Raw genomic sequence first — 19,618 nt, forward strand, 5'->3', positions numbered from 1 at the left:
TTCACAGGATCACAGAATCAACCAGGTTGGAAGAGACCTCCAAGATCATCAAGTCCAACCAATCACCCAGCCCTAACTAATCAACCAGACCATGGCACTAAGTGCCTCATCCAGGCTCTTCTTAAACACCTCCCTGGGCAGCCCATTCCTATGGGCAATCTCTCTTTCTGTGAAGAACTTCTTTCTAAGATCAAGCCTAAATTTCCCCCTGAGCAGCTTGAGACTGTGTCCTCTTGTTCTGGTGCTGGCTGCCTGGGAGAAGAGACCAACCCCCTCCTGGCTACGACCTCCCTTCAGGAAGCTGTAGACTGTGTGACTACCCAGCTGGCCTGGCTGGCTGCAGACCCAACACCCTGGCCCTGCCTGGGCCAGGCAGCTGCAGCATGGAAGGTAGTGGCTCAGCCAGGGCAGGCAGATGCCTGCTGGTTCCTGTGGTGAGATCCCTCCCTCTAGGTCCATTTCGAGGTGGCTTTCCATGCTGTGGTGGGGAATTTTGCTGTCAGGTGATGGTGTGGGAGCCAGCTCAGAGTGGTGGCTGATGCCCTGCTCCCAGCACAAGGAGGTCCTTCTCTGAGTGGGCATTTGGTGAACCACCCCTGAGCCATTATCTGACCACTCATCTTGCTCCCTCCCAGACAAGGAAGAAGGCAGGATGGAAAGCTTGTGCCCCTGGTATGCAAACCTGTCCCCTCCTGGGCTTCCCCAGGTGAACTGTGGAGCTCCCTACCTCTGCTTGGGTGGGATGCAGCCCCATGCTGGCTCCAGCCACATCCTTCAGATGGATGTGATTTTGCTGTCCCAGAAAACCTCACTTTTCACTCAGGAACCACACCCACACCCATGCCCTTGTGGGATTGACATGGGAGACAGACCAGGCTTGGACCTGCACAAATATGGGCAGCAGAAATGAGCTCTTGGAGCAATGCTAATCCCTCTCCTCCCTCCCTGCCTTGCCAAGGGGCTAGCACGGCCAAAGGTGTCCACTTGTCTGCCTATGGCAACAATACCCAGGAATTGCAAACAGATTTTTGTCTTATCTTGCTGGAGGGTTAGAGCAGTCAGGGGATTTGTTTTGGCTTTTCTGCCAAAAAAATAATGTACACAGCCATTCCAGCACGGCCCAGATACATGTTTCTCTTGGAAACAGAGAAGAAAACCCATCACCCAAGAAAGCCCTGCACTGTTATTAATCCCTGGGGCTTCTCCAAGGCTCATTAGGAATCCTGGACATACTTGAAGTGGCTTTCAGATAAAGCTGAATGAATCTCCCTCTGTCTCAGAGGCTGATGTGGCTTCGTTTCCTGGCTGAGCCTCGGGCAGGATGGGAATTGGGTAGGAGATTTCCAGCCACCTAAGCTGGGGAGGAGGGAGTGCCTTGAAGCGACTGAGTGACTCACCGCTGCTTCCCCGTGGCTTGTTGTGAGCGTGGGGTGAGCAGGGGAGTCCCACGTGAGGGAAGCTCTTTGTTGGCTGGTGTTGAACCAGGTGGGCAAGAAACTGCGCTTGAGATGCGTGAGTCAGGGCAGGAGAGCTGGGAGCCCCGGTCTTCCAGGAGATGAACAGCCTCCCTGGCGCCCCTGGGAACAAAAGGGGGTTGAAGACATTCCCTGCTCTTCCCTGCCTCGTGGGTGTCCTGGAAGTGGCCACCTCAAAGCCACAGCAAGCCTGCCAGCCCTTGTAAGCCACAAGAGGGTGACAAAGCCCCATCCTGTGCTGTGGTGGTCCTGGAAAAACCCCGAGGTGTCCCTGGCTTGCAGAGGACAGCAGCCACCCTTGGAGACTAAGCTAGGCTGGGCAACCAGAGGCTTCTGGAAAGTTGTTGCTGAAGTCCTGGATGGGAGAGAGCACTGGCTGGAAATGGGATCTTGCTGCTGAGGAGATGGGGACTTATTTTTTGCTGCTTGGCTTTTGTTAGCATCAGTGCTGGCATCAGCAAACCATTCCTGTTGCCAAAAGAGAGGGGAACTCCCCAAAACTGCTCTAGCAGGCAGGGAAAGAAACCTCTCCTTTGCTCCATGAGGGTGGTCTGATGTGAAACCCACATTTCTCAGGCTTTTGGGAAGAATGGAAAGCTGCTCCAAAAACTGTCCTTTGTGTTCACTTTGGTCCTCCAAAGGTGCCAGAGCTTGGGGCCAGGGGTTTCCTGGAGGAGCCCCCAAACTCAGAGAGGGCTGGGATGAAGGCACCTCAGTGCAGCACCAGGGATGCTCAAGAAGCATCTCTGCTACTTGGGATGCAGGGAAGATGCTCCTGCTCCACGCTCTGGCTGCCCAGGATGTCCCCAGAGAGCAGGCAGGCGGTGGGCCTGAACATACCACACCACACAGGCTGCACTCTCCTCCCTGCCCATGGGCTTGGGCTGCTGCTTGTCTTTGGGGCCCACGAGGAACCTGCTGCATATCCCGAGCCCTGTGGCCTTCCCTGGGGTAAAGCAGTGGTCCCTGCTGTCTCTTCCCTCTCCCTCCTGCCTCCCAAGCTGCAGCATCCCCACCACAGTGCTACATGGGCAGAGGACCACAGGGCTTCTCTTGAGATGATCTTTGCAGTTCAGCTTCTAGAGGGACAACTCACATTTCTGAGCAGCTGCCTGAGGCACTGTCCAAGGCTGAAGATTAAAGTGCTCTGGGAGGTTTCCAAAGCAGAGTCTCATCCTCCCCACGTCCCAGGAGGCTGGAGCAGTGGGTGTGGGCTTGACAGCATCTCCGGCCACGAGCTCCAGCCAGCCCCCTTGTAGCTTCAGCTGTGGCTGGGATGGGAAGAGCCTTGCAGTGCAGCAGACAGGAGGGTGGCTCTGCCAACCTCTGATCTTATCTGCTGATGAGAGGGAGCTGGCCAGGACTCCCTGGGAAGGACAGGCTGCCTGGCAGCAGAGCTGGGCTCTGGTTTCCCACAGAGCATGGCTTTGGTTTCCCTCTCATTCTGTCACACTCTACCAGAGCATGTATGGGAATGGTATATTAGGATGTGTGTTTATCTCCTTGCTCCCATCTGTTTCTTATGCTGTTACTGACAGAAGGATGAGGGGAGAAAGGGATGATTGCACCCTTGGGTGCTTCAGGGAGTGCCTAGGAGGTGCTGGGCTGCAGCTGTGCAGTTTGATGGGTGCTGGTCCAGGTAACACAGGCCCTGTTCTTGCTGCTGCAGCTTCTTCTCTGAGTTTATACTCCAAAGGCATTCTTCTATTTTCTCTTTAAATACTAGAAGTAATTAGATGCTGCTTATGAGTAATTGCTTGTACTAAACAGTCTGGTTTCATTTAAGTGGTCAGGATGAAATGCCTCATGGTTTGGTAGGGAAAAAAAACTTGAGAAAGATTCCTTCTCTCTCAGACTCCCTGGAGCTGCCATGGGGTTAAACCCCATCTTCCCTCCCCCCCTGAAGACCTCCTGAAGGGATGAGGGAGAGAATATCACCTCCCATGGTCAGGGCAGTGGAGATAGAATCATAGAACTGTCAGGGTTGGAAGGGACCTCAAGGATCATCCAGTTCCAACCCTGCTGCCATGGGCAGGGTCTCCTCACACTACAGCAGGTTGCTCAGAGCCACATCCAGCCTGGCCTTCAAAACCTCCAGGCATAAGGCTTCCACCACCTCCCTGGGCAACCTGTGCCAGTGTCTCACCACCCTTCTGGGGAAGAACTTCTTCCTAACATCCAAGAGGGGCTGGTTAGCTGTTTTACACCAAAACCACGGGGGTTGGTGGGGTTTGGTGGGGAGCAGCAGACCCCACACTTACCTACAGTCCCACAGCAACACACAGAAACCTTGGCTGCTGCTCCCCCCAGGCCAGCCCCGCGAAAAGCCTAAAGCCAGTGTTAACGACCGGCTTACAACGAGCTGAACTCTGCAGTGCTGGGTGAAAACTGTGGCAGTAAATCTGCCTGGGGCTCCACAGTCGGTAAGTTGCCCTCAATACCACAAACATCCCTGCAAATTTCGTGTTGACTTTGGCTTGTCTGAACGCCCTGCTCTGCTGCAGCGTTAAGGGCAGAGGAGCTTTCGGAGAGCTGGGATGCGGCAGGGCTGGGTCGGGGGAGCCGGCGGCGGGGAGCGGCTGGAGGGAACAGGCTCCGTTTGGTGCCTTCAGCACATTTTATCAGCTTATCCGATCCGTGGGCAGATGAAACAGTACAAAGTCAGGCGGGGTGAGAAGAGATTTCCCAACAGGGTAAGCAGGCATTTGGAGGCAGGAGGAGTGTGGGAACTGCAAAGCAGAGGAAGTTTTGGGGACCCGCGGCTGGGGAAGGCTCTGTGCCCTCCCTGCCCGCAGAGATCCTGGGCTGCAGGGCAGGACTGCATAGACCTGACCGGGCTTCAGCCCTGCCTGGCATCCTCCTGGACAACCTATTTGCTCCCGTGCCTGTCTGTAGAGCCACGGCCTGATGCATCTCAGAGATGCAATGCAGCCTCTCCCATGCTATCGTTGCAGCCCTGGGCTCTGGTCACCTGGTAACTGTGCACTGGATTGCATTGCAGCACTTAACTCGGAGCACGAACCCTGCTGGGCCCCCCAGCCCTGCAGCCGGAGGCTCGGCCCCGGCAGCTCTGCTGCTGCCAGCCCGCAGCCCATCTCATGCTGTCAGGGTAGCTACACAGTCCCTGTTCATGCTTCCCCCTTCCCAAATCCCTCCCATCATCCAGGGCTTAAAGCAGTGCTGTGGCATCCGGGGCTCTGGGAATCGTTTTCAGGCTGTTAAAATCATCAACTGCTCCCGAGGCGGGATCCCAGCCCTGCTTTGACTGGGATCCTGGGGCTGAGCTGTATCATCCCCTGCTTTTGTTTGGCTGGGTGTTTAGGGGAGCTGAATATGGGTTACACCTTTCCATTTATAGTGTTAGCAAAGCATGGTTGGGTTTTGTTCCAGTCGCTTTTTATCTTCACTAAAACGTTGCTTTCCGAGACCTATTATTAGCCATTTTGTATAGCTTCTGGATTACTGCAGATAAATCATGAATCACCCTCTGCAGTATTGATATAGGCACTCCAACAACCTCCCAACAGCCACCCTGGAAGTTATGCCTGCGCCTGAGAGGAGAAAACCCTCGATGCTGATGGGTGGGCTTGAAATCTGGGGCTGGTGCTCCGGCTCCAGCGGCTGCAGAGCGTGGGGCATGTGCCATGGCTCGGCTCCAGCTCCCAGCACCACCCAGGACTTTGCTTCCAGCCCCTTCCAACCCCTTCCCCACATTATTATTTCCCCCCCCTCTGCTTGGTGCCCACATTTCCTTGCAGGGACTCCCCCCTCCCCAGCACTGGGCTTGGCGCTCTCTGTTTGGGCAGCCGAGTTTCTGTGCTCAGCCTTGGGGGGTGGTGGGGGGTTAATTTGCTGGTGGCTGGCAGGCAGCTGCCTGCACTGCAGTGAATACAGCTCACCCTGACCCACAGCTCTGGGATTAGGCTGCTCCAGACGCCTCTGTTTTGAAAATGAAGTTATTTCCACAGGTTGATCCCACCCTGCAGAGCTTAGCTGCAAATGCAACATGCTGCCCTCAAAGAAGCGTTCCTGGAGTTTCCCATTCAAGGGAAGTGCTCCAGAGTGCTCCCCACTAAATTCAGCTGATGGAAACTGGGGTTTGTTATGATTATTTTGGTTTGTTTCCCGTTTGGAAGGGAAGAATCCAAGCCCCAAAGTTTAATCCTAGGTGTTTTAGTGCTGAGGGAGCTCATTGCACAGCTGGGAAAGGAAGCTCTGGTAAGGCTCTGGGCACAACTGATACAGCAGCGTGGTCATCCTGGACATCTCTTCTGGTTTCAAGCCAGAAATCAAACAAGTCTCTGGGTTTAAACAGGGACTCTCTGGCTTGACTTATCTTGGGAAGCAATAGCAGCAACCAGGCCGGGGAGTTACAAACCCAGGGCAGAGGAGAACAAGAGCACCGAGCCTTCAAAGCTCTGTCCCTTCATATCCTGCCTTCCATCCTGTCTGTGGGCACCCTGAGCCTTCGAAGAAACGTGAAAGGAGGCAGCACACCCTCTCCTGCTAGCAGAGAAAGCTGATGAATAATAGAATGGACCCACCCACTTGTGCTTTAATCTGTCATGTTCTATGGAAATGAAACCTTTCTCTTACAAGAAGGCAATTTGTGCTCTTGGCATCCTCGGCGAGGGAGAGCTCTCATTTCTCCTGCTGGGTTATTGATACCTTTTGTTTTAAGCAATTCGATGTCTAATGGGGCTCTCTTGCTGTTCTGAACTGCTCTCCAACCAGCACTCATGGAACAGAGACCTTTTGAGATGGCTGGAGTGGGTGCTGCCAGCACCCATGCCCAGGGCTTGCCACTGCCTGCGCAGATGGGGTGGGCAGGGGAGAGCCACAGACGCCCAGGTCTGGCCAGCCACACTCCCTGCCCTCTTCCTGCTCCAGCAGCTCTGCCAGCCTTGATGCAAACCCCTTTGAAGTGCCCCTCCTGAACTTCCTGCTTTCCTCTCCTGACAGGATGGAAAACAAGCCTTGGTGCTGGGGGGAGAAGCAGCCCCTCCACGCCAGCCCTTGGGGTGCTGGGGAAACACAGCCTGGGTACACAGGAGGCTGTTTGCAGGTGCGAGCCTGGCTGGCACGGGCAGGTGTGTTTGCCTGGTGCGGATGCAGGGCTCTAAACATGCAGGAGCTCAGGCCAGGAGCAAGAGCTCAGAGCAGGAGCAGGCACCCAGGCCTTGCCCTGCTGTGAGCTCCCTTGGTGAGAAAGGGCTCCTTGTCTGGGGGAGGCAGCTGAGCCAAGCTGGGGAGTGCTGGGCTTCATCCTCCTCCTTCTCTGTACCTTGGCTCGGGGTGACGGGTAGAGCTCTGGGTAGACATCCTGCCCACCAGCCCTCGCATCTCCTGCCAGCCAAAACCCACCAGCTGCCTTTGAAGAGGTTGCACCTGAAAGGGGAGATGGAAGCTAAGGGCAGACAGGAGCCAGGAGGCTGCCCAGCCCTGGGGAGCTGGTCTCCAGCTGTGCTGTGGCTTTGGAGGGGAGCCAGGACTCTGCTGGGGTGTTAGGAGGAGGTGGAGGGCCCAGGGCTGCTTCCTGAGTCTGCTGAGTCCCTGGGTAGCTGCCTGCCATGGTAGCTCCCAGGAAGAGAGAAGCCTTCCCATGGGAGTGCTGGGAAGAATTGCTCTTTCTTCTCAAGCCTGGGTGAGGCTGGAGGTGATGCCAGCATCTTGCATACTTGGAGGGTTGGGGAGTTTCTGTGCATCTCATGATAAATCCTGTCAGGAATGAAGGTGGGGTTGTCCAAAATCAATAGGCTGGAGAAGCCAATGCCAGGGTCACATGGCAAGCTGCCAGAAAACAGCTATGCTAAATGCTTAAATCCTTCCTTCCGCCCCCTTGGGACTTTCTCTGCTTCAAAGAGAGCCCTTGGAGGCCAGGCAACTGCTGCCTCTTTTATCTATGTTGTTTTCCAGCGAAGCTCAGTCCCTCTGGAAGGTGTCTGTGTGTGCTGGGGGCAGAGTGGTGCCCACTCCAGGAGCTTGAGCTGTGAGAGCCTGATGGCACCAGACAGAAACACACCCACCCAGCCAGCCTGCTCTTTAGACTTCCTTGAACTCTGCCACATTCAGACAGGTTCCTCACCTCCTGCCTATGAAGCCAGACTCAAGTTGCTTCCCCTGATGTCCCCCCCTGGATCCTGAGTCCATGTCCCAGCCCATCCCTGGTTCACATCAACGGGGAACTCTCCAGCCATCACGCAAGCCCCGGGGCTCTGCCGGGAAGCCTCGATTCTGGAGGGAGCCTGGATTTTGGGCTTGGGAAAGGGGGGCAGGATGAGGAGGGAGAGCACCCAAGCGATGTGGAAAGCTTGCCATAAGGCATGGGAAGAAAGGAGCAGTGCCAAACCCATGGGCTCTTCTCCAGCTCTTCAAAGCAAGCACGCCAGTCGTTAGAGAGAGGAGAAGGCGGCGAGCTGCAGCTCCCCGGGAGGTGGGGAAAGGCAAGGGGAGGAATATGATCTGAAGGAAGGGGAGCTGATGGACTGAAGTCTCCTGAATGAAGGGGAAGGAAGAAAACAAACGTGAGCAGGGGGGTGTAAAAGTTGCTTCAAGGGAGAGTTTGGAGAATCATTGAGAGGTAGCATCAATGAGCAATCCCAGAAGAAGAACTTCTTAGCCTAAGAGATGAACTCCCCTGGCTTTGGGCTTTTATTTCATCCTCTGTGATTGCTGGGCTGTCAGGAGAGCAGGAAGGGGAGCAGCAGTGTTTTGGTGGGGAGTGAAGCCTGGCCAAGTCCAGCACATGCTGTTAGAGGAGAAGGTTTACATCAAGAAAGACTCTGATACTGCCCTATGGCTTCTAGGTGCCCTTTGATGGTGATGATGGTCTTCAGCTGCACAAATTGCATCAAATGCAGGCAGCTTGCTGGAAATTCAGCTCCAAGAACAGCATCCAGCAGTGCTGCTGAGTCCTTCTCAAAAAGACAGCTGATGCTCCCCTCTCTGTCCCCTGAACACACTACCTGCCATGGCTTTGGCATCCCACGCCATGGCTGCTGCTGCAATGCTCCTCGTTCCTTTAGCAATGATGAGAGTTGCATAAGCAGGAACCAATGCAGAGTTGCTGTTTTCTCCTCCCTGGCACCAGCTTCCAGAGAGAAAATGATGGTGTGTTCAAAACCCTCTGAGTTTTGCCAAACCAAGCCCCATCCTGTGATCTGGTTGAGGTCTCGCCGCAGCGGTTGCTGCTAGACAACTGGTTTCTCCCCACAGTGTCCATACGGCCAGAGGCAGGGAGATGCAGAGGTCAAGGGTGGCAAAAGTGAGGTGCTGGGGTGGAAAAGGTGATTTTGGGGTCTGGTGAGGAGGAGGTGGGTCCTGGTGTTGCTGGCAAAAACTCTGTGCACCCCGAAGGGAAGATGGTCCCTGGGGATATCCCTGGAGGATGAGACACCAGGTGAGCAGAGAACGCTGATGGCAGGGGGAAGAGCAGGCCAGGAGTAGGATTCCATCCTCAGGCCAAGGCCAGGATCTCTTGGAGGCACCCAAAGTCGATGGGAGACATTGACCTCCAGCCCCACCCTCCCTGGAGGTATTTAAAAGATGTGTAGATGTGATGCTCAGTGACATGATTTAGTGCTGAACTTGGCAGTGCGGGGTTAACAGTTGGACTTGATGATCTCAAAGGTCTTTCCCAACCTAAACAATTCTATGATCCTGCCAGGCTTGGAACCAGCAACAGAACAAGAGGGCACAGGCTCAAGCTGTGCAGGGGGAAGTTTAGGCTTGAGCTTAGCAAGAAGTTCTTCACAGGAAGAGAGATTGCCCATTGGGATGGGCTGCCCAGGGAGGTGGTGGGGTGTCAATGTCCCTGGAGGTGTTTAAGAAGAGCCTGTATACAATAGAATAAACCAGGTTCAAGATCATCACGTCCAACCCATCAACCAATCCAACACTACCTAAACAACTAACCCATGGCACCAAGCACCCCATCAAGTCTCCTCCTGAACACCTCCAGTGATGGTGACTCCACCACCTCCCCAGGCAGCCCATTCCAATGGGCAATCACTCTCTCTGTATAGAACTTCTTCCTAACATCCAGCCTAAACCTCCCCTGGGGCAGCCTGAGAGTATGAGAGTATAAGGCACTTAGTGCCATGGTCTAGTTGATTGGTTAGGGCTGGGTGATCAGCTGGGCTTGATGATCTTGGAGGTCTCTTCCAACCTTCCGTGATTCTGTGGTGATGCTTCCAGCTCCTTCCTTCCCTCCGAGCTGCCTGACCACCCCCTCGTCTTAGCCTCTTCCCCCCACTGCTTCTAGCCAAAATACCAAGCTCTCTGCATTCCCTGGACTGCTCCCTTCTTTTCCAGACTTGCCTGAGCTCTTTCATCACGCCAATAAAAAAGCCAATGCATCACAGGCTGGCCGGGGAGAGCGGAAACCCTCCGACATCTAAGAGGCGAGAGCGAGGCGCTGCGTTTTCTCCAGGCCGGGCTCAGCTCCCTGATGCCCTGTTAGGTCAGATGTCTTGCTCTGAAGAAGGAGAGAGGGGACTCATTAAAAGCCTTTCATATTTCTCGCTCGCAGGGTCCCGTTTCAGCGGGCCGGAGGCCGAGGCGTGAGCTGGGGGCTGCTGGAGGGGACGGGGGGAAGGGCAGCGAGCCGGCGGCGGCGTGCAAACAGATTGTGCAATATTGGCCTTGCACAGAGCTCCCATTGTAAAGCCTGGGAGTCCTGCTTTCAATAATCCCCCATCCCATAATGCCCCATTGACGGGGAGAGAAAGGCAGTATTGAGGGCTGAAGAGGCTCCAGCCCAGGGAAGGGTTAAAAAATAAAGAAAAGATTGGGGGGGAGAGGAAGAGAAAAGAGGGGAAAAAAAAGAGTAAAAGAAGGGGGAAAGAAAGAATAAAAGAAGGGAGAAAAAAAAGCTTTGAGGCTTTAGTTTTAAACTTTGCTGTGTGGCCCTCATGGCAGACCCCAGGCACTGAGAAATATGTGGAACCTGTTTGCATAACCTTGCTTGCAGCGAGCGCTTTCAGAGCCAAAACGCAAGTGTGGCCGGAGCTGGGGGGGTTGGGGGGAAGAGGAGAAAGCAGGAAGGGCTGTGATTATTTTCATTCTTGCCCCAGGCCACATAAAATTAATAGGGGAAAAAAAAAAATGAGAGGCAATATTCAAATATTTGGTTAGAGGACCAGCTGTGCAAATGCGAGGAGTTGTGCCAGCTGTGGGCACATGCAGGGAGCTGGCCCGGGCACTGGCCAGGGTTTGCTGCCTTGCAGGTCATGAGAGGCACCAAAAAGGAGGCTCTCAGGCTTTGGCTGATGGCTTTATCCCAGCTGCTGTGGGATTTCTCAGCGTGGGGGGCTTGGTCTCAGCTGGAAAGGGTCTGCAGGTGCGTGGAACTGCTGGGCTGGGGGTGCAGGTGGGTGATGCCCCGGGTTGGAGAGGCTGGGTAAGGTGTGAGTGGGTGATGCCCTGGGTTGGAGAGGCTGGGTAAGGTGTGAGTGGGTGATGCCCTGGGTTGGAGAGGCTGGGTAAGGTGTGAGTGGGTGATGCCCTGGGTTGGAGAGGCTGGGTAAGGTGTGAGTGGGTGATGCCCTGGGTTGGAGAGGCTGGGTAAGGTGTGAGTGGGTGATGCCCTGGGTTGGAGAGGCTGGGTAAGGTGTGAGTGGGTGATGGTGTGGGTTGGAGAGGCTGGATAAGGTGTGAGTGGGTGATGCTCTGGGTTGGGAAGCATTGGTTAAGGTGTGAGTGGGTGATGGCGTGGGTTGGAGAGGCTGGGTAAGGTGTGAGTGGGTGATGCTCTGGGTTGGAGAGGTTGGGTAGGGTGTGAGTGGGTGATGCTCTGGATTGGGGAAGGACAGACGGAATATGGGTGGGTGATAACTCTGCCCATGGGGCTGCTGCTGGCCTTGCAGCCAGCACCCAGCTCACCTGACATGGCTCCCTATCGCCTTGAACTGGTAAAACCACCACAGGCCAGGCTGGGAGGAAGGTTCAGTATCTTTTGTGGCAGCAGCTGATGTGACAGGAAGGAGCAGGGCTGTCCTCCATGGCTTGGGCAGATGCAGGACCGAAGCAGGCAGGGTCTGCTGGCTGGCTCAGCATCCACAGCCAGGCTAGCTGCCAGGGGAAACCTCCCGTTGTGCAATGCTCTGGAGCTCTCCAAGGAAGTTCCTGGCTCTTGAGACATCTTTGACCAAGGCTGGACGAGTGACTGCCTTGAATTAAGAGCGGTTGCTGGTGGGGGCAGCAGACCCTGAGCACTTTTTCCATCCCTAGACCTTGTGATGCATTAATCACCCTGAGCGCAGCCCAGCAGCCGGCTTAAATCGTCCTGACCTCGAAATTCCACAGCTGTCATTTCTTCCTCCTCCTCCTCCTCCTCCTGTCCCACTGTTCCCATCTCCTGCCTCCCCATCAGAGGATTTCAGCAGGGCTCACTTGAGGGTCCTGCTGCACCTCATTTCTCCTGGAATTGAGAGCAGCTTCCCTGGATCCTTCACTGCTTTTCACCTTTTCTATCATCTCTTGGAGGAGAACCCAGGCTGTGCCCAGGAGATGTCCATGTGCTGCTGGCACCCAGCCTGCTGTCCCTGAACCTTTTGAGCAGGGTTGCTTCCAATAAATTCACTGTGTATTCACCCTTTGGCTCTTGGAAAAGCTCCCTGAGCAGAGTTAACCCTGCTGTTTCCTCCTCAGATCAGGGGCCAGCTTGGACCCACCACTCATTTTCCTGAGCTAGCTGCCCTGGCTTGGCACAGAAGGTCCTGTTTCCACGTGCCCATGTCTCCACTGTTGGCTCCTTCCCTCCTTTCAACCTTCTGAGCTCTGGCCATTGGCAGCAAATTAAAGTTAGGGCAACTCTCCCAGCTGCTGCCTCCTCTGCCAAAGGTGTGAACAGGATGTGACCCTCCATGTGGCTGAAGAAGCTGTTGGAGCAGCAAATCCACACAGTCAGGAACTGCTGGGCTCTCCTCTTGCTCCTCAGAGGCGGGCTCCAGCTCTGCTCCATCCCTTCTGCCCCTTTTCTGCTCTACCCTCCCTGTTCAATCCTCCAGCCCCAAACAAGACAGAGTTATCAGTGGTCTGTGCTGCCTTGAACACACTCTCTGGTGCTTCTCAGCCTTGACATCTCCAATCTCCTCTCTAATCTGTTGTGTTCACCCAAAACATAGAGCTGTGATTATAATCCCAGGTGATAGCCCTGTCTCCAGTCCAAGGTGTGCATGGAGCTTTGTGTACAGGGCCTCAGGTCAGGATGGTCAGTGGGTCCCACAGCCTCAAGGGGTAGCCTAAAGCAGTCTCCCTGGGATGCAGTGGTCCAGCAGGAATAGTGGAGGAGCAGACAGGAGCTGAGAGCTGGGGGTCCCAAACCACCCCCCACCTCTACTTCCCTTCAGTCAGGTCCAGATGTTTCAAAGAGGAGAGAAGTGTTCAGAACTAAAGATGCTGGGGAGAAGAGGCAGCCACGCAGGAGGCCAGGGGGGCTGGTGGGAAAGGGAGAAGAAGAGTGGGTGGAAAAAATGAGTGATGGACCCCCAGGGATTAAGCAAACCTGAAGGGCTCGACCTAGCCCTGCTGTGCTCTTTGAGCGAGCCAGGGGGTTCTGCCAGCAGGAAAAGGGACAGAAGACAGCTAATCCACCCCTGCCTCCTGCTCCTGTTCCTCCCCGTCCCCACACCCCTCCCCGCACTCTGCAAACCCCCGAGCCTCAGCTAAACGAGCTCTCTGCCTGCCCCTGCCCATGTCCCTGTCCCCTCTGCCTGTGTCTAAAGCCAGGAGGGCGAAGCTCACCCTTCCAGGCAGTGCCTGGGATAGAGTGTGGGGGGATCCGGAGAGGGGATCCAGGGGAGGGCACATGGAAGGGACCTGGGAGAAGGAAGCCTGGTGCTGGGGACAAGGCGGGGGGCCCAGAGCAGGGGGCCAGGAGCCATCTGGCTGAGCTGCTCTTCTGAGCCAGCCCCTGCCTAAGCCCTCCCAGAGCTCCCCCAGTGAGCCCCTACTGCCGCGGCCCCGCGGTCCTAAAGGCAGGCAGGATGTGCAAGCAAGCCGAGGAGCCCACATCAGGAGACCCCTCAAGCACACTGTAAGGGACGGCACGGTGCCCAAACTGTCACACTGCTCAGCTCCTGGGGCTGCCAGGGGCGGGTGAACCTTTGTGCTGCCAAAATCCCCCCTCCTGTGCCAAGTCTTGCCCTGGGGAAAGTGGAGGGGGTGAGATGCCTGCCAGGTGTGGGGGTTTCCTGATGCCTTAACAGTGCTGGCCCTGGGTAAGAAGCATTTCTCCTCTCTTCCAAAGCACCTCCTCTCCCCTGAAGCACCAGGGCACCGATCTGACCCCTGGTCTCAGTCCCCCAAACTCAGACCAGTAACCCCCAGTAGCAGAGATCGCTAGACCTTGCCCCTGGCGGGCTGTGGCCACAGCCAGTACGAATGGCCTCTCCCTGCCTGGGTTTCCCCACCTGGCAAATGTGTCCAGCAGCCCCCACCCGGCTCTGTTCCTCTCTGGGTGCCCCTGGCTGGAGTTATTTTTTCCCCAGCACTGAGGGTGTCGCAACGAACGTTTGCAGTTTCCCCTTGTCCTGGCTTTTGAGGGGAGAGATTCTGGCAGCCCAGCAGCTGGCCCAAGCCATCTCTCCTGGGCACCCAGCCCTCCCCACTGCCCTCCCCAGCTGGGTGCTGCGGGGGCTTCAGCCGAACATCCCACCAGGGCTCTTGCCCTGTGTCCCGCGTCTCGGGGCAGGCTGGGAGGGAAGCCTTGGCAGCTCAGGGAACACCACGCTTAGGACCCTGCTCGCTCCGGGGCTTCCCAGTTTGTTTTTCCTTTTTCATCTTCTTTTTTTTTTCCCTTTTTCCTGGAGCTGCCGAGCTGGGAGGGGCTGAGCCTGCGGCTCCCCATAAACCTGGCGGCTTAGCCCACGTCCCGGGCAGATGTTGGGACCGCTCTGCCTTGGGTGGGAAGAGAAGAGGAACGGCTCCTCTCCAGAGAGCGGGGACGAGGGATCAGCACCCCTGGGCTTGAACTTTAGCACCCTCTTCTGCAGGAGTTTAAGGAAAAGATCGTCGTGTCCCGAGCGAGCTGCTGGGATAGCCGGGCAGGCTGAGGGCTGGCGGGGAGGAGAAGGCAGCTGCTCTCTCCAGCGAGGGTTTTTGATGGGATTCTGCATGCAGAAAGAACATCGAGGACACGCCGAGAAGCCAGGGAGTGTTTGCAGCGCTGGGGAGGCTTTCCGGGGCTGCCGTCGACTCGCCCTGCCCTGCAGATGGGTTTGATTGGAGCGGCGCGGGGCTTATTTTCTTTTGACTGAAGACAACCCGGCCCCGGCGGATCGAGTTCTTTGTGTGCTCGAGTGGTGCCTTCATGGCAGCTGCCCCCGCAAATCCGGCCTCAGGGATTTCGGGGACCATCCCCTAGGCTGAGAGACTCTCTCGGAGGAGGGAGAGACCTGTTTGGGTGCCTGTGAGGTGATGCCGGGGCGGTAGCTCTCCCTGCAGGCAGCACGGCGTGCTCCGGGATGGCTGTCTATGCCCTCACAGGCTTCTCGCTGGTCAGCCTGCTCAGCTTTGGTTACTTATCCTGGGACTGGATGAAGCCCAGTTTGGTGGCTGATGTGGCCACAGACCCCATGGAGAAATCGCTGCCTCCCACCTTCTCCAGGCCCCCCCACATCATCTTCATTCTGACCGATGACCAGGGCTACCACGACGTTGGGTATCACGGCTCTGATATCCAGACGCCAACGCTGGACAGGCTGGCAGCTGAGGGTGTCAAGCTGGAGAACTACTACATCCAGCCCATCTGCACCCCCTCCCGCAGCCAGCTGATCACTGGCAGGTAAGCCAGCACCTGCCCACACCCCGCTCCTGTGCCCCCTTCCATCCCTTCTTCAGCTCAGGCTGCTGCCAGGCAGGTGGCCCTGAGTGCTGGCAGATGATGGAGGTCCTCCAGAGAAAGGCATCTTGCTGGCTTGCTCTAGAAGGGTTCCCAAGTAAATGCTTGATTTTCACACGAGATAAATAGCAGCCCATGGTAAGGCCAACAATGTGGATGCTATTGGGTAACAGATGTCACTTTGGGAGAGGTTGGTCTGTGGCCAAGAGGTCAATGAGTACCAGAAAGGAGCTGTGTCCATCCCGTGCTGCTGTCACACTGGGCCCTGAAGAGTTGCTGCTGGGCTGTGGGGTTGAAGGATCATTCTATGCTACACCTGCAAGTGCCTTGGGCCCTTGGACAGTGCTTTTCCTACTTGCCTGTTCACTGCTGTGCTAGCCTGGGCATGATGGGTGCTGGAGGAACTGCCAGACCTCCCCTGATCCTGGGCCCTTCTGTTTGCTGGGCCAGATGTGGCTTTCCCTGTGACAGGTTGCCCAGGGAGGTGGTGGAAGCCTGGAGGTTTTTAAGGCCAGGCTGGATGTGGCTCTGAGCAACCTGAACATGTGGGGTGTCCCTGCCCATGGCAGGGGGGTTGGAACTACATGATCCTTGAGGTCCCTTCCAACCCTAACAATTCTGTGACTGGGAGGTCGCCACTCATCGTAAGTGGCTGATCACATCAGATCATCTCCTCCTGAGGAGTGAGACCCAGGGATGTTTCTATGGCTGTGGGCACCTAGTGTCTAGGGGTGGTGGAGCCCATTGGCATCTGGTGTCTCTAGAGGGATCCCAAGCATCTGCAGAGTTTGCAAAGCAGCAGAGGGCACCCAAGTGGGGCACTGCAAACCCCTGGGGATCAGTGTGAAATTCTTGCTTCTGCTGCCCAGCCCTGGCAGAGCCCAGTCAGCTCCCTTGGGTTGGCAGCAGCAGGGTCAGCTGCTGGTGGCATTCTGGGAGTGCAGCCCAGTGTGCTCTTGGGGTGTCTGCTGAGCTCCCTCTCTTCTTTGTTTGCATCTGCTTCTGGCACTTTTGGGTGGATGAGAAGCTGTCTGTCTCTGGCATGGAGCTTGCTCCATGGGGCTGAGTGACACGGAGAACTGCATACATTTGGGGTTTCCAGCACATAAAGAGCTGTCACATCCCCACCCAGTGCCGCTCCCCATCCCCACTGATACCTCCCGGCTCTTCCTTGGCAGGTACCAGATCCACACGGGGCTGCAGCACTCCATCATCCGTCCTCGGCAGCCCAACTGCCTGCCCCTCGACCAGGTCACCTTGCCCCAGAAGCTGCAGGAGGCCGGCTACTCCACACACATGGTGGGCAAGTGGCACCTCGGCTTCTACAAGAAGGAATGCCTGCCCACCCGCCGGGGCTTTGACACCTTCCTGGGCTCCCTGACGGGCAACGTGGACTACTACACCTACGACAACTGCGACGGGCCGGGCGTCTGCGGCTACGACCTGCACGAAGGGGAGGACGTGGCCTGGGACCAGAGCGGGAAGTACTCCACAGTCCTCTACGCCCAGCGAGTCAGCAAGATCCTGGCGTCCCGCAGCCCGAAGGAGCCCATCTTCATCTACGTGGCCTTCCAAGCGGTCCACACCCCGCTGCAGTCGCCCAAGGAGTACCTCTACCGCTACCGCTCCATGGGCAACGTCGCCCGCCGCAAGTACGCCGCCATGGTGACCTGCATGGACGAGGCGGTGAAGAACATCACCTGGGCCCTCAAGAAGTACGGCTACTACGACAACAGCGTCATCGTGTTCTCCACCGACAACGGCGGCCAGACCTTCTCCGGGGGCAGCAACTGGCCGCTGCGGGGCCGCAAGGGCACGTACTGGGAAGGGGGAGTCCGTGGCATCGGTTTCGTTCACAGTCCCCTGATCAAGCGCAAGCGCAGGACCAGCTGGGCGCTGGTCCACATCACGGACTGGTACCCGACTCTCGTCAGCCTGGCCAGGGGCAACCTGAGCAACGTGCCTGGCTTGGATGGTTACAACGTCTGGCCTGCCATCAGCGAGGGCAAGGAGTCGCCACGGACAGAAATCCTGCACAACATCGACCCCCTGTACAACCACGCCAAGTACGGCTCCTTGGAGGATGGCTTCGGCATCTGGAACACGGCCGTGCAAGCCTCCATCAGGGTTGGGGAGTGGAAGCTCCTCACTGGTGACCCCGGGTACAGCGACTGGATCCCTCCACAGACCCTGACCAACTTCCCAGGGAGCTGGTGGAACCTGGAGCGTCTCACCGACGGCCTGAAGAAGTCCGTGTGGCTCTTCAACATCACCGCCGACCCCTACGAGCGCTACGACCTCTCGGACCAGCGCCCAGATGTGGTCAAAAGCCTCCTGCTGAGGTTGGTGCACTACAACCGGACGGCCATCCCTGTCAGGTACCCTGCAGAGAACCCCCGGGCTCACCCGGACTTCAACGGTGGTGCCTGGGGGCCTTGGGCCAGCGAGGACGATGCGGAGGAGTGGGAAGGCATTGGGGAACCCCTGAAGAGCAGGAACAAGAAGAAGAAGTGCAAGATCTGCAAGCTGCGCTCCTTCTTCCGCAAGCTGAACACCAGGCTCATGTCCAACCGCATCTGATGGGACTCTCCCAGCACTGACCCAGCTTGAGAAGGGTGGGGCTCCAGACAGCGGTGCCCTGGGGTGGGGCCAAGGGAGAGGGGCAGAGGGGGAGGTGGCCAGCAACCTCTTGCATTCACTTGCCCCAGGGTTCACCCTAAAACACCTCCCCTCTCTGGCTGGACGGCTGGACACAGGGAGGTGGTGTCAACAGGTGAGGAAGGAGGATGCAGGCTCAGCTGTGTGGCTCGGCAGTGGTGTAGAAGTCTGCTGGGCTGGGCTGACCTGCCCACAGCTCCTGCCAAAGAGAGGGACACTTTCCTCAAGGACTCTGCAGGCAATCACAAGCTTTAAGCGTTGGCCGTGAAGTGGCTGGAGGAAGCGCAGGACCCTGGGGTAGGGATGCAGAGGTTGTCCTGCAGGCTGTTCCTTGCTGTTTCCCTCCATGTTCATGCTCCTGACTTTCTGCCTGCTGCTCCTTCTTTGGTGCTGCTCTGGGAACTCAAGGACCTCCCCAAACCCAAGACCACATCACTTCCCTGTTGCACTTTGTGGAAGGATGGATTCCTGGTCATGGGTGTCAGACATGAGGTCACCAAGGCCGGACTCAGCCTTGCTGCTACAGGGATTTGACGTGGGGTGGTGGCTTTCCCTCTCTGCTGGCTTGTGGGGGCTGGGAGCAGCCCCAGTGGGGATCTATGGCCTGTGGAGGCGTGGTTGGATGCATTCAGAGAACATAAGGAAAAACATAAGGGAAAACATAAGGAAAAACTTCTGTACTTTGAGGGTGACAGAGCACTTGGAACAGGTCTCCCAGGGAGGTTGTGGAGTCTCCTTCCCTGGAGGTGTTCAGAACCTGCCTGGGCACAATCCTGTGCCATCTACTCTAGGTGAACCTGCTTTAGTAGGGGTTTTGGACTAGATGTTCTTCAGAGGTCTCTTCCAATCTCTGCCTTTCTGTGATTCTGTCACAGATGGTTCTCCATGGCCCCAAGTTTGGGAGGCAGGTTGGCCCCGAAGTCTAATGGGCTTCACATGGGTCAGCCACCCAGCAGACCCTTTCATCCACTGTGCTCCCTAGCTAGCGTTGACGTGTGCGTGGCTGTGGGCACGTGCATCCTACGCATCCAACCAGCCAGCCACCCATCGCTGCCCCTTCCCAGTGCTAGACCTGCTCCTGCCCCCACATCCCCGCTGCTGAACCGGGAAGAGCTCAAGCAGGTCGCCGCAGAGACCGACGTGCCGCTCCGTAGCTGCAGGACTTCAAAGCCATGGCGGGGATGGGGCGGGGACATCACCCCCCTGCCTCTTGCTGCAGATGGGGACACGTAGGGAGGGGATAGCCCTCACCCATCACACACCCCCCCAGGAGAAGGCTGGAGGCCCGGCAGCTTGGGAAGCCAGGCCGGGCCGCAGCCCGCCCTGCCTCCGGCACCCGCGCGCCGGCGAGGACGAAGGAGGGTAAATAGCGGTGGAAGCGTTTGGGATGCAGGGTGCATTTCCATTGACACAATGTGTTTTACATTTCTCCCCACAGGTTTCTCTTGGTGCAGCGTGTGTAGGCGAAGGCCCTGCTGTGAATTTTGAAAATAGTTATTTTTGTCTCTGGAAAATGAGGCCCGTTAGGACTTGTCAGCTCTTGGATGAGCAGTGTGGGCTTGCTTTTTTTTTCTCCTTCTCCCCCCCCCCCCCCCCCCCCCCTTCTCCTTTTTTTCCCCCCCTCCTTTCCTCTCCCCTCTCT

General features: G+C 56.7%; 1 protein-coding gene across 2 annotated transcripts; it reads left to right on the plus strand.

Moving 5' to 3' along the window:
- Positions 1-14,316: 14,316 nt before the first annotated feature.
- ARSI (arylsulfatase family member I) lies at positions 14,317-19,547 on the plus strand. 2 transcript variants are annotated; one of them, XR_008462638.1, is made up of 3 exons: positions 14,317-15,261; positions 16,497-18,091; positions 19,415-19,547. XR_008462638.1 is itself a non-coding variant. In XM_009911437.2 (2 exons), exons 1-2 carry the CDS (start codon positions 14,942-14,944, stop codon positions 17,896-17,898), a joined length of 1,722 nt encoding a protein of 573 aa, XP_009909739.2. In that variant the 5' UTR covers positions 14,317-14,941; the 3' UTR covers positions 17,899-18,268. The 2 variants fall into 2 exon arrangements, 1 of the variants encoding a protein (XP_009909739.2); XM_009911437.2 differs by lacking the exon at positions 19,415-19,547 and having other exon boundaries at positions 16,497-18,268.
- The last annotated feature ends 71 nt before the right edge of the window (positions 19,548-19,618 follow it).

Source organism: Dryobates pubescens, chromosome 16, assembly GCF_014839835.1.
Source record: "Dryobates pubescens isolate bDryPub1 chromosome 16, bDryPub1.pri, whole genome shotgun sequence".
NCBI classification, from domain to species: Eukaryota; Metazoa; Chordata; class Aves; order Piciformes; family Picidae; genus Dryobates; species Dryobates pubescens.